This window comes from Myotis brandtii, unplaced genomic scaffold, assembly GCF_000412655.1.
Source record: "Myotis brandtii unplaced genomic scaffold, ASM41265v1 scaffold1218, whole genome shotgun sequence".
Lineage (NCBI taxonomy): Eukaryota > Metazoa > Chordata > Mammalia > Chiroptera > Vespertilionidae > Myotis > Myotis brandtii.
The window spans coordinates 310,920-325,209 of NW_005354247.1; the positions used below are offsets into that span (position 1 = coordinate 310,920).

Genomic DNA, 14,290 nt, shown 5'->3' on the forward strand with positions numbered 1-14,290 from the left:
TTCCTTACTCCATTCCCTTTCCCCCCACCCTTTTTATAAATCTATGAAATTTATATACATACATATATATATGTGTGTGTGTGCGTGTGTGTGTATATATATATATAAAATTCATTTGTACAAGTGAATAAATATACTTGCTGTTGACTTTTCAAGATGTCTTTTCCTTTTCTTCAGGTCAGAAAAGACCAAGAGAGGGAAATAGCGGATTATTGGCAAAAAAGCAAAAGCGTACCCCAAAGCGAACAAGTGCTGTAGCCAAAAATGAAAAGAATGGAACAGGTTGGTGCTTTTCAATGCTGGCTTGTACAGTGTTAATATTTTCAGCAGTTTGTTGGCTTGATCTTTTGTGTCAATTTAAAAATAAATTTGGTTTATTGTATTCTAAGATAGCAATTTTCCCATTAATTTTTAATCTGAGGTGCTTGTCGATTTTATTTAGAACTGGAATAGCTGTGATTATTTGTTATGCCTACTTCTTGTATTTTTTATGTAAAGCAGTTTAATATTAGAGGAACATATTTGGGAAACTTGAATAAAAGAGAAACATTTGCTGTAGTGGTACAAGCAGATTAAGTTTACATTTCTGAATGGGTTGTTTTTCTTATATTTAGAAAAGCTAATTGGTAAATGGCTTGGTAATTTTAAAACATGGGGAAATAAAAAGAAAATTAGTAAGTTAATACGAATAGATAACATGAAAAACAGACTTCTGTACAATAAGGAATAAAATTAAGTCATAGCATATAGTAGAAATAAACATGGTAGATTTTGACAAATTAAAGTTTTCCTTCAAAACCTGCCTTCATACAAGTCTGAAAGGGACACTCTAGGTTACACTAGATACATGTACACCTTAGTCAGATGATTAAAGTGAGCACCACCAATAATGGGACAAATTGAAACCATGTACCACCTGACACAATGCAGTAAGAAGAACATAGCACATCTGTGATTTCCTCTCAAAGATGCATAACCTGAATGTAATCATGAGAAACCATCAACATATTCAAACTAAAGGATATTCTATAAAATAACTTTTAAAATTGTCATGGTCATGAAAATCAAAGAAAGAAGAATTGTTGCAGATTGAAGGAGACTTATGAGATGTGACAACTAAATGCAATATGTGATTCTCACCTGGACCCTATTGCTATAAAAGGACATGACCGGTCAAGTAGAGAAACTTGTATGAGACCTGAAGATTAGACAATAGCAGTATATTTGTGTTAATTTCCTGATTTTGATGGTTGTATTATGGTTCTGTAGGAGTGTGGTGGTTTTCAAAACATATCCACAAATTTGTTGATACTCTTCTTTTCAAGAGACAAAGCCTAATTCTCTCCCCTTGAGTGTGGGCTGAATTTAGTGACTCACTTCTAACAAAGTGGAAGTGATAGACTATGACTCTGGAGAATAAGTCATAAAAGGCACCACAAATTCCTCCTTGCTCTCCCTTGGATCACTTGCTCTGGGAGAGGTTAGCTGTCACACTGTGAGGACACTCAAACAGTCTATGAAGAGGCCCAGGTTGTGAGGAACTGAACATATCCTGCCAACAGCAAGCAAGAAACTGAGGTCTCCTGACAACAGCCACGACATGAGTCACCTGGAAAGCATATCCTCGAGCTCCAGTCAAGTCTTCAGGCACCACAGCTTCAGCTAAAAGCTTAACTGCAACCTTATCAGATCTGCCGATCCAGACCACACAGCCAAGCTGCTCACGGAGTCTGACTCTCAGATACCTCGTGAGATATTAAACATTTGTTTAATCTAAGATTTGGTGTAATTTGTCCATAACTAACCCAGGAAAATGTTCTTGTGTTTAAAGAAATAAGCACTAAAGTACTCAAGTATGGTAGGGCAATTTATTTTCAAATGGGTCAGAAAAACATTTTTTTGGCAGCTGTCCTTATAACTTTTTTGTAAGGTTGAAAATGGTCTCAAAATAAAAAGTTAAAAAGATTGAAAAGGAAGAAAGGAGATGGACCAGTTTTACTTTTTGAAAATAATCTTTGGCTTAACTAAGGCAGTGAAGGAAGGAAACAAAATCACTAGAACTCAGTTATTATTCGTTATGAGGAATTAACTGACATGGAACACAGGAATATCAGCAGGTTATTGGAAGAGTAATTTAGGGATTGTTGAGTTAGAGGTACCCAGTATTAGGAAAATTGGGGCCTCGAGCTTAGAAGAAAGTCTCTTTTCAGAAGATAGTTGTCAAAGGAGTGCAAGACAATGAAATTGCTATAGGATAATAAAATGAGAAAAAGTAAAGTACAGCATAGGAAATGTAGTCATTAATACTGTAGTAATTATGTGTGGTGCCAGGTGGGTACTGGAAATATCAGGGGGAACACTTTGTTATGGATATGATTGTCTAACCACTATGCCGTACACTTGAAACTAATACAAAGTAATATTGAATGTAAACTGTAATTGAAAAAAAGAAAAAGGACCAAAAGTATAATTATGTAGGATATCTCTTTATATGGGATAGCCAGGAAGAGTAGAGTAGAAACTGATCGAAGATAAATGAAAATCAGTAAAGTAATGGGTTTGAATAAGAAAGGAGTTCCAAATGCTGTAGAATATTCAATAAGATTAAAATATATAGTCATTGAATTTGGCAATCATAAGTGTTTGGGACTCTAACAATAGCACAGTGATGTGATCAGAAGGTGTGGAAATCAAGGTAACAGAGAATTTCTTTGAAGAAATTTGATCCTAAAGCCGTGGTCTGCAAACTGCGGCTCGCGAGCCACATGCGGCTCTTTGGCCCCTTGAGTGTGGCTCTTCCTAAACCTTAGGAGTACCCTAATTAAGTTAATAACAATGTACCTACCTATATAGTTTAAGTTTAAAAAATTTGGCTCTCAAAAGAAATTTCAGTCATTGTACTGTTGATATTTGGCTCTGTTGACTAATGAGTTTGCTGACCACTGCCCTAAAGAGAAGGAAAGAGATGCTGACTAAAGGGAAAGGTTTTCCTCTCCATTCCTCCCTCTCTAAGGGTAGGAAACATCTAAGCATGTTGGTAGACTGAGAAAAGTTGAAGTTAAATGAAGATGGTGAATTGACATTGGGAATTTCATAGGAGCTGGAAGTAGATGGTTTTAAGAGTATAGCTAAAGAGATTAGTTTGCCCAAAAATAGTTTCCTTGTTTCGAGGCCAACAAAGGGGCAGCAAGGACAGATACAGGTAGGGGAGGGGCTGGGAAATTGCCTTCTCAGTTGAAAGCAAGGTTTGCTTTTGAGAGAGAATAGGGTGGAAGTAGGGTAGAGAGCTTAAGAAACGTAAAATCGAGAGGCAATTCTAATGTGTTACTAAGTGAAAACCAAAAGCATCTCTAATACAGATTTGGTGAGGAGGGATGTAGAGTTTTAAACAAATACCTGCTCACATTTTATTATACATATGTTAAAGACTGTGTGTACATTAAGATCTTTCTTGCCCTACAGGTTTGGCTCAGTGGATAGAGCATCAGCCTGTGGACCGAAGGGCCCCAGGTCCTATTCCAGTCAAGGGCACATGCCTGGGTTGCGGGCTCAATCCCCAGTAGGGGCGTGCAAGGAGGCAGCCGATCAATGATTCTCTCTCATCATTGATATTTCTATCTCTCTCCCTTCCTCTCTAAAATCAATTAAAAAATATATATATTTTTTAAAAAGATCTTTTTTTGTGCCTTTTCATATATATAGTTTCGGTAGGTCCTCTTTATTGATTTTAGAGAGGGAGAGAGAAACATCAATGATGAGAGAGAATCATTGATTGGCTGCCTCCTGCACACCCCCTACTTGGGGGTTGAGCCTGTAATCCAGGCATGTGCCCTTGACTAGAATTAAACCCGGGACCCTTCAATCCGCAGGCCAGTGCTCTATGCACTGAGTGAAACTAGATCTCTAGTTCATTCTTTTTCAACAACTTTAGCAAAGTATTCAATAGTATATCATTTTTAACTGTTTCCCTATAGGTAGGCATTTAGATTTTTTTTTTTTCTGTTAAAAGCTTTGCACATTGTGCACTTATTTCTGTAGGATACCAAAAAGTGTAATTGCTGGTTCTGTTGCATACTGATATTTGAGAGTTATATAATTTCTAATCGGAGTCAATTTTTGTTGTTGTTATTATAGGACAAAGCAGTGATAGTGAAGATCTTCCTGTCCTAGACAATTCAAGTAAATGTACTCCCGTAAAGCATCTTAGTGTATCTAAGCCACAGAAGCTTGCACGATCTCCTGCCAGAATATCCCCTCACATCAAAGATGGAGAAAAAGATAAACACAGAGAAAAACATTTGAATTCATCCCCTAGGACATATAAGTGGAGCTTTCAACTCAGTAAGAAGCTTATAGAAAACTTGAATGTATATTGTAAAGTGGTATATTCCTTGAAATGTCAAAATGAGGAATAAATGATTAGTAAATTCATTTATTTCAGTTTCCAAATACTATCTTACCAGTAATCATCATTTGTTATCTTAAATACAAATCCATGTCATTTCATAATATTGACTTGTTAAATCTTCACTGGAAGAAAATCTCCAGTTAGGAAATAAGACATGTATGATTTATATGAATCAATGAAACAAACACCCTTTCTAGTATGGAAATAACTAGTAAATGATAAAGCCATCAACATAAACAAGCTATTTGGATAAATACAATTATAGATCAGCATTGCTGTGTGTTGATGTTTTCTTACATTTTTTTATTATTTAAAATATCAAGTAATGTTTAGTATATAAATATTGGGCTACATAAAGAAATCTTATTCCTGAAATTAATGTCATCCCTGTTTATAGAGACTTATTAGCTTAATATGATAGGTTTTAATAAACTAAAGCTTTTGATGATTTATAAGTTGGACTTCTGATAGAATTGCCATATTTTTCCTGAGAGAATTATTTTTAAATTCTAATTAACTTTTTTCCCCTCTTAGATGAATTAGATAATATGAACAGTACAGAGAGAATCTCTTTTCTCCAAGAAAAACTACAGGAAATCAGAAAATATTACATGTCTTTAAAGTCTGAAGTTGCAACCATCGACAGGAGGAGAAAAAGATTAAAAAAGAAAGACAGAGAAGGTAATTTGATTATAATTTTTCTTTCCTCTATTTTCTAATATATATCCTATCATCTTAAAAGATGTAGGTTTGTCACTCCTTGAATACATTAATTAATCGTTGTTTTTAGATTCTTGGTATTTTCTTCTTTGCTGCTGTTGAAGTGAGTCAACAACTGAATCAGAGAGACTCTTGGAAGAGATCATGAACTGTTTTACAGAATGTGTGATTTTCACTAAATGTGGTGGGTTCTCAAGAGTTTACTTGCTTGGAATTCACTCTTTGCTCAACATTTTACTGGCCGCCTATTAATAGGTACTCTATTTGTTATTATGAGGTTCACCAGATTGTTGGGATCATATGTCATTTCCTAAGCAACTACCATATAAGATAATTCAGGTGAACAACATTAATGCATACATACCATGTGCCAGGCGCTCTTCTAGGTAGTAGAAGTACGGAGAAGAATGAGATCCAGGCTTTGATCTCAAAGATATTAATGTCTAGTGGGACAGTGTATGATGAGGGACCCAAGAGTGATAACAAGTATAGGTGTTGGTAGGAGAAATTACTTTGGAGTAGTCATGGGGAGAGAATAGTGTCTGACCTAGACCTTAAAAATGTGTACGATTGCCTCGGCCCGGTGGCTCAGTTGGTTGGAGCGTCATCACATACACCAAAAAGGTTGAAGGGCACTTACCTAGGTTGCCAGTTTGGTCCTGGTTGGGATGCATAAAGGGCACATACCTAGGTTGCCAGTTTGGTCCTGGTTGGGATGCATACACTGGAGGCAACTGATCAATGTTTGTTTGTTTGTTTGTTTGTTTCTCTTTCTTTCTTTCTTTCTTTCCTTTCTTTTCTTTCTTTCTTTCCTTTCATCTCTCTCTCTCTCTCTTACCTCCCTCTCTCCTTCCCTTTTCCTCTCTCTCTCCCTCTCTCTCCCTTTCTCCCTCTCTGAAATTAATTTTTTTAAAGCCAACAAAACATATCCTCAGGTGAGGATTTTTTTTTTAAGTATAGGGATTGCCGTAGCCCAGTGGTCGGCAAACTGCGCATGGGCCGCAAAGTTTCAATCGCACTGTACGTGCGCGCCCGCACGTGGTATTTTGTGGAAGAGCCACACTGAAGTGGCCAAAGAGCCGCATGTGGCTCGCGAGCCGCGGTTTGCCGACCACAGCCCTAGCCGGTTTGGCTCAGTGGATAGAGCGTCGGCCTGTGGACTGAAGGGTTCCAGGTTCAATTCCAGTCAAGGGCACACGCCCGGGTTGTGGGCTTGATCCCCAGTTGGGGACGTGCAGGAGGCAGCTGATCGGTGATTCTCTCTCATCATTGATGTTTCTATCTCTCTCTTCCTCTCCCTTCCTCTCTAAAATCAAAGAAATATATTTTTAAAAATTTCTTAATAAATAAAAAGTATAGGATTAATTCCTAGTTAAATATTGACATGTTCATATCTACTCTATCCAAATCCCAACTAAAATAACAGTAAAGAAAATCAAAAAGCCTTATACTCACAAGGACAAGAGAATGGCACAGCAGAGTGTGACTGATAAGAAATGTCAATGGCCTATCTTTTAGAAGCTGAGGAGCAGATAAACTACTGTAACTGTCCTAGCAGATAAGGGAATGCTAAAACCTAAGCTTGTTTATTCTTGCAGTAGGACAAAACAAGCCAGTTCATACCACAGCACCCCAGAAAAGCTATAAAGGCAGGGATATGGGGTGATCCTGAAAAATGGAGTTTGTTTGAAAATGGAAGGAAAAATTAGATTCTTTTGTCTGACCCTTTTCCCACAGCACTGTCAGAAAATAAGGTGGATGAAGGGGCTCAATAAGCTTGTATACTCAGGGATATCAGTCATAGGTGAAGGTGAGAGCTAAATGCTAAACCAAAAATACAATCATGAGTAAAAGTTTGCAGAACTGAATGGTGAGACTCCTATCCTCTTTCCAACCGAGATCTTAGCCTGTTGGTTCCCCGAGAGCCATAAATCAAGTGTATCCTCATTCCTGGGACAAGATGGAAGGAAACCTCTGGATAAACTGGACAACCTAAGAGAAATGGTCTAACATAGATACCAACATTTGGAGGTTCCTGAATCAAAAAGCAAGATCCTTGCCAATAATTACACGTGCAGTGCCCACCACTGAAAAACCCTACCTACTATGCATGCACAGCTTCTGGTTAGCTTTTTAATGTCCCTCTCTTAAATATGGAAGCCATAATACCAGATAGGAAAGCCTCTACATATATGAAGACAGAAGCCAAAGTAGAAAAGGAGGAAAAAAAGGAACTTGGAAAAAAATAGACGTACCACATAAAAACAACAAACTATAATATCCAGAGATACAGGAAAGATATGACAGTCTCAAAACAAGAATATAATAATAAAATTCAGAGAACAAGACAAATCTGTTAAAATTAAGATATAAGAGCAGCCCTGACCGGTTTGGCTCAGTGGATAGAGTGTCGGCCTGTGGACTCAAGGGTCCCAGGTTCGATTCCGGTCAAGGGCATGTGCCATGGTTGCGGGCGCATCCCTAGTGGGGAGTGTGCAGGAGGCAGCTGATCGATGTTTCTCTCTCATCGATGTTTCTAGCTCTCTGTCCCTCTCCCTTTCTCTCTGTGAAAAGTCAATAAAATATATTTAAAAAAAATAAAAAATAAATATATTTTATTGATTTTTTACAGAGAGGGAGAGGGATAGAGAGTCAGAAACATCGATCAGCTGCCTTCTGCACACTCCCCACTGGGGATGTGCCCGCAACCAAGGTACATGCCCTTGACCGGAATCGAGCAGGCTTGATCCTCAGTGTGGGGTGTGCAGGAGGCAGCCAATCAATGATTCTCTCTCATCATTAATGTTTCTATCTATCTCTCCCTCTCCTTTCCTCTCTGAAATCAATAAAAATATTTTTAAAAATATGATAGCAGGAATTTATAAAAAACGTAATAGAATGGATAGATAGCAAAGCTAAAGAAATCCCAATGGAAGGTCAAAAAGACAATAGGAGAGAAGAATGAGAAATATTCTGAATCATAGGATTTCTAGAAAAAGTACTGAATAAACATAGGAAGTTGTCATCAAAGCAGTATTAAAGATTTCCAGAACTGAAGGATATGAGATAGACAGTTGAAAGGACTCACTGTGACCTCTATGAAGAATAGGAGAGAAAAATTACACCAAAGCACATTATGAAATTTCAGAACCCTATGGATAAAGAGAAGATTCCAAAAGTTTACCATATAAAGGTACATACAAAGAAAAATGGGTCTCAGAATGGCATGAGGTTTCTCATGTCACATTTCTTGATGGTAGCACTGTAAACTAGAAGCCAAGCTAAGAAGACAACGTGAGATCCAGCAAACAAGGAATTCCACATAGAGAAACAGTAAGGAAAATCTCAGGATGCTGAAGGAAAGCACTAGGCTGACCATTGCACAGCAGTCCTAGAAAGCAACTACTCCAGGAGCAGGATGGGTCAGGAGAAGCGGGTTCTGCGAGGGCTGTTTCTTTAAAAAATAAATAAAAGGTAAATTACCTGCACTGAGAGAATTTTGTTGCCTGTGGCAGAGAGTTAAAGGATGAATTACTGACAGAAATGACTTGTGTCATATGTGGTCTTGAATCGTTCTATTCCCAGTGCAACTACAACAGTTTTTAATTCCTGGAAATATGATGGAGCAAATGGAAAGAGATATGGTTGAGATAAAAGGGATATGATTTCCATGTTTGTCTTTTCTTTAAATACTGTAAATAGCAAAAAGTCTTTACAAAATTTCTAAACACAAAAAGAAGAAAAGGGCAAGTTAAATTGAAATTTCTTCAGAGAACCCTCAACACTTTTGAGTTTCCTAAGGGTGATATAAGTTTCAGACAATTGAAAAGATTCTTCTTCCCTCTTCTCTTCTCTTAGTTTTTTGTAGTTGAAGTGAGACTTCTATCATACATGTTAAAATTTGTAGTAATGAGTTAATGTTATATTGGTAGTACACACACTCTGAGAGACATACTTAAACAATTGAAACTAATTGAAAAATGTTCAATAAAGTAGGAACAATTGACTCAACTGGTATGGCTCAGTGGTTGAGCATGAACCTATTAACCAGGAGGTTTATGATAGATTCCCGGTGGGGGCACATGCCCAGGTTTCAGGTTCGATCCTTAGTAGAGGGCATACAGGAGGCAGCTGATCAGTGAGTCTCTCTAATCGTTGATGTTTCTATCTCTCTCTCACTCTCCCTTCCTCTCTGAAATCAAAAATATTAAAAAGAAAAGAAAAGAAAAGGAACAGCCCTGACTGGTTTGGCTCAGTGGATAGAGCTTCGGCCTGCAGACTGAAGGGTCCCAGGTTTGATTCCGGACAAGGGCATGTACCTTGGTTGCGGACGCATTCCGGGTGGGGGGCGTGCAGGAGGCAGCTGATCGATGTTTCTCTCTATCCCTCTCCCTTCCTCTCTGTAAAAAAAATCAATAAAATATATATATTTTTAAAAAAGGAACAATTGGGCAAAGATTAGCAGAAAACAGGTGAGTTTTGCAAAGAAAGAGAAGATAAAGACAAGAACTAAAAAATGGCAAAACAGAAGTGGGCAAGCACGGCCGGCGGCGGGCGGGGAAGTGAGGGCGGCCAGGTCGAGTGACTGCGATGGCCATTTTCAGTGTGTGCGTGGTGAGCAAAGCCGGCGGCCTGATTTACCATCTGGACAGCTACGCGCCACGCCCCAGGCTGAGAAAATGTTCAGTTACCCGCTTGATCTGCTGCTCAAGCTACACGACGAGCGAGTGCTAGTTGCCTGCTGCCAGCGCGACAGCATCCGGGTGGGTCATAGGCTGGGTCATAGGCTGAACTTGCAACAATCCCCCACCCCGCCGCTGCCCTCCTAAGTTCTGAGATCCTGTAGCAGGGGTCTTACTGCGTCCTCTCCAGTGGAAGTCCCAGGCACCTTGTTAGTACACCTGAAAGGGATCAGGGGAGGGGGGCTGAGTTTGATGAGGGTACTAATCCCTGAGCCTTCCTACTATTCTCTTTCCCGTATCTGTCATGGTCCTACTTTCCGACTACAGATTTTATTTATGGAGGAGGTAGGCCCATAAGTGCTGTAATAAACATTCCTTTGATCTCAAAAAAATAAAAAGAAAAAAAGATGGCAGAGCACCTCATGCTTAGAGTAGCAATCCTTCATCTGTGTATGTCCTCCAGGAGAATTATGTTAAAGTCACCTGAGGACTTTCTTCTAAGCACCCACAAACACTTCCATCCTTATCCTCTTGGTTCTAATATCAGATCTGGAAAGCTTCTGTTGCTTATAAGAATGTTGTGTCCATCAGGTGTATTGGGACAGAATAAAGATGGGAGGCCAATGGTTAGCTGCTTATAGGCAATTCTCTGAGATAAGTGAATTCTCTCAGGTCCTATAGCCCAGAGATAAAACAGGAATCTGATGTAGTGAGAATTGATCTCTGGTTGATGTTGTTTCTGATATGGGGCAAGGTGAATTCCTCCTAGGGACCTTTAAGTAGGGGTTTAAGAGTTTCAGGCCCTCGCTGGGCAGCTCAGTTGGTTAGCCGTGGTTGGCAAACCGTGGCTCGCGAGCCACATGCGGCTCTTTGGCCCCTTCAGTGTGGCTCTTCCACAAAATACCATGTGTGGGCGCGCACATACAGTGTGATTGAAACTTCGTGGCCCATGCGCAGAAGTCGGTATTTTGTGGAAGAGCCGGTATTTTGTGGAAGAGCCACACTCAATAGGGCCAAAGAGCCGCATGTGGCTCTCGAGTCGCAGTTTGCCGAGCTGCAGTTTGCCGACCACTGGGTTAGAGCATCATCCAGATTCACCAAGGTTTTGGGTTCAATTTAGGGTCGGCACATACAAGAAGCAACTAATGAGTGCATAAATAAGTGGAACAACAAATCAATGTTTCTTTCTCTCTCCCCCCTTCTCTCTCTCTAAAAATCAATAAATAATAAAAATGAGGGTCTGGGAGTCTTGGGATTTAAAATAAAAAAGAGAGTTTGTCTTTTTAATATTTAAATTTTATGTTGCTTTTTTTTTTTTAATCTGAGTTACTTTACTGACCAGAGACTGATTCTACTCATTTGAGCCAAAAAGTTTTTTGCTGATAGTTTGTTATTCCTACATGCAGCATCTAAGAAGACTACAACTGAAGTGAATAATGTTAAGTATTCCTATCTTGCCAGTGACTGGGCATCTTTGCATAACAGTTTTTGAGTCTAACGTAGTTGTTTTGATTCCACAGTGTCTCACGCAGGAGCCTCCATGTCATCTGCTTCGTCAGACACTGGAATGAGTCCCTCATCATCATCTCCCCCACAGAATGTACTTGCTGTAGAATGCAGGTGATACTCGTTTCTCTGCCTTCCCAGCAGTTTGCTGCCATGGACATAAATCCCAAACTCTGAAATACAACCACAGGAAGCACTCAACTAGCTTGACATTGCTAAGTATATCCTGTCGGCCCTTCCAGGCTGGATGGTATCTATTCCCTTCTTTTCTTTTTTCTGTTGCAAAAAGTAAGCTGATTAATAACTGAAATGTAGGCAGCCTGATGTATTTGTCATAATTTTTCCTCCATTTTTTTTTCATTTTTTTGTGAAGATAGAAAAAGGGCACTTAGCAAATATGAATTTGTATAATAAAGCTTTCAGGTGTTATAGAAATCATAGACAGGCAAGTGCACATGATAAACATCAAAACATTATCCAGCTGAATAGTTACTGCTGCACTTTCACTAAGGTGGACTGAACACTTGGTGAGTAGGGGGTTTATGTTGTGTATTTTTGTTTTTTATTATTGTCGTTGTTGTTTATTTTTGTGGAAGCACTTGCTATGTAGAACTGCCAAAGTATATGTTCAGCAGTGTGCCCAAGTTTAAAGGTGTAAATGGGACAAAATAAATTGTGAAAGGAAGTGTAGTTGACTGAAAACTACAGTTGTAATAAGTCTTCCACTTTTTATAGTATTTTTGAGCACACAATTATGCAAATATTTTAATGTTTATTAATGTTTACAGTGGAATTGTGAATAAGTTTTCAGTGGACTATCTTATCCCTTGACAAAAATATTTTGTCTTTTTTCTATGTAATTTCAGAGTTTTTATTTTGTTACAAAAAGACAAAAATGAAATATATAACAACAATGAAGTTATTTAACAAGATTTCTAAAGCTGAAATTTTTGTGTAAAATAAGGTATTATCTTGCAACTTGTTAAATATATTTATTCAGACATTGGATGTTGTATTTTTATGTATTTTTTAAAATATTAATAAAATTGAAAAAAAGAAAATTCTAGGTTAATTCACTCTTTGGATGACAATAGCTCTCAGCTGTCCCTCTTACAGGAGGCTGCACCAGCAGCTCTGCCTGTACTGAAGGGAGTCTGTCTCAGTCCTTCAAGCAGAATGATCTATGAATGGGCATCTGGATCATTAAAGTACATCCTCTTTTAGACACTTTGGCAGTCCTAGTATTTAAACTGTTTTGAGGATCAAATTTTTGGTTGCCCTTAAGATACTATGTCACAGTTTTTATGTTTGCTATACTGCCGAATGAATTTATATCTCCCAAAGTTGAGATGCAACAACCAAGTAAAACAATTATGTATGCTATGTCTGTGAATTGTTCCACAGACTGATACATTTTGTAAATAAATCTTCCAAAATCGTGTATTTAAAGCAGTTTTGCCATATACATTATGTAAAAACGTGATTTTTTAAAATCAGTTTTTAAATTCATGTTTGTACATTGAAAGGGTTTTTTTTTAAACTTCCTTATCTGTGTTTAATATGCTGTAGAGTAATAACCTAGATGCTCTAGACTGTATATCAGGATCTGATTTACAACAACCAAGTCAGAGCCAAACACTAGTGATGGCATAGCATTACTAAAATAATTGTTTCTTAATTTCATTTTACCACATTGTGAACTTGTGATTCAGATTCCTTCCATTTTCACAAAAAATTAAAAACAAAAAAGTACTCTTGTAAAATGCACTTCTCTGTCTTTTCTTTGCAAAGCAGAAGTATTTCAATGTAAAATAAAAATGGAGCTTAGTGGGCAGTATTAATAAAGGCCATGTTTTAAACATAGGCTTTATATATTTAATTTTCATTGAAGTGATTGTTGTTTTCCTAAGTGCTAGTAACTTATAGTTGGAAAATCAGACTTCAGAAAACAAAGCATATTCAATATATTCTTCAGTTTTCACAATAAAATTTTTCTAAAACTTAATTATAAAATTGAGAAAAGTGTGTCATTCAAATCCAGTTGGAAGAAGGAGGCAACCTTAGATTCAGACATTAGATATTTTAACGATTTCCTTGAGTACCAATTCATTAAATCTGAGATAACTAGTTATCAGCTTGGATATTGTCCCTTCTAATTGATATAAATCTGGTAGTGAAGTATTGGGACCTTGTTACAGAGAGCAAAATTATATATTCATTGGGTATATGGACACTGTTAAAATTCTTTTATTTGGGCCTAGAAAGTCTTATGAAAGTAAGTGAATATTGACTAGGTATTAAAGGTAAGATAGTAAGTGAATATTGATTAGGTATTAAATTCAAATATTGGGCATATTTTATGTTTAGCTTAAACTTTGAGTAAACAATCTTGCATGTGACTAAAAAAGTAAAAGTATAGGTACTTTCAGGAGCATGCCCACACCATTCCCTGTCCCTATCCCTGTCCCTTTCCCTTCCCCGCCAGGGCACTTTACCATTACCTTCCTCATGCCCAAGCTCCTAGGGCCCTTCCTTTGCCTCTATAACTTGTTCCTAAGATCATTTCTTATACAAATTGCTTCTTCTTCCTCTGTGATTTTATAAATAAATGTTCTCTTATTTAAAAGTAAAAGTATAAAGACACTCTAATATCTAAAATGGAAGGTGCGTCCCGCTGGTGTGGCTCAGTGGTTGAGCATCGACCCATGAACCAAGAGGTCAATTCCTGGTCAGGGCACATGCCAAGTTGCAGGCTTAATTTCTAGTAGGGGCTGTGCAGGAGGTAGCCAATCGATATTTCTCTCAATCTCTCTCTAAAAATTAATAAAAACATTTTAAAATATAAATAAATAAAATGGAAGGTGCTATTAAAATCAAGGACTTTGAAGATTATGGAGATTTCTATTTTAGCATTCCTTTGTGTACTTTTATGGTTGGTTGTTTTGTATAATTTCTACTTTTTTAATCCTTCACT

The 14,290-nt window shown here is 37.8% G+C and overlaps 1 protein-coding gene across 2 annotated transcripts in view; it reads left to right on the forward strand.

Moving 5' to 3' along the window:
* ARID4A (AT rich interactive domain 4A (RBP1-like)) overlaps window positions 1-13,321 on the forward strand; it is a 62,058-nt gene extending 48,737 nt beyond the window's left edge. For both annotated transcript variants that reach the window (XM_005858761.2, XM_014533233.1), the window contains 4 exons: window positions 178-282; window positions 4,135-4,341; window positions 4,943-5,089; window positions 11,331-13,321. In XM_005858761.2, the coding sequence (XP_005858823.1) occupies window positions 178-282; window positions 4,135-4,341; window positions 4,943-5,089; window positions 11,331-11,434 (563 nt within the window). In that variant the 3' untranslated portion in view covers window positions 11,435-13,321. The remainder of the gene's footprint in view (window positions 1-177; window positions 283-4,134; window positions 4,342-4,942; window positions 5,090-11,330) is intronic.
* The last annotated feature ends 969 nt before the right edge of the window (window positions 13,322-14,290 follow it).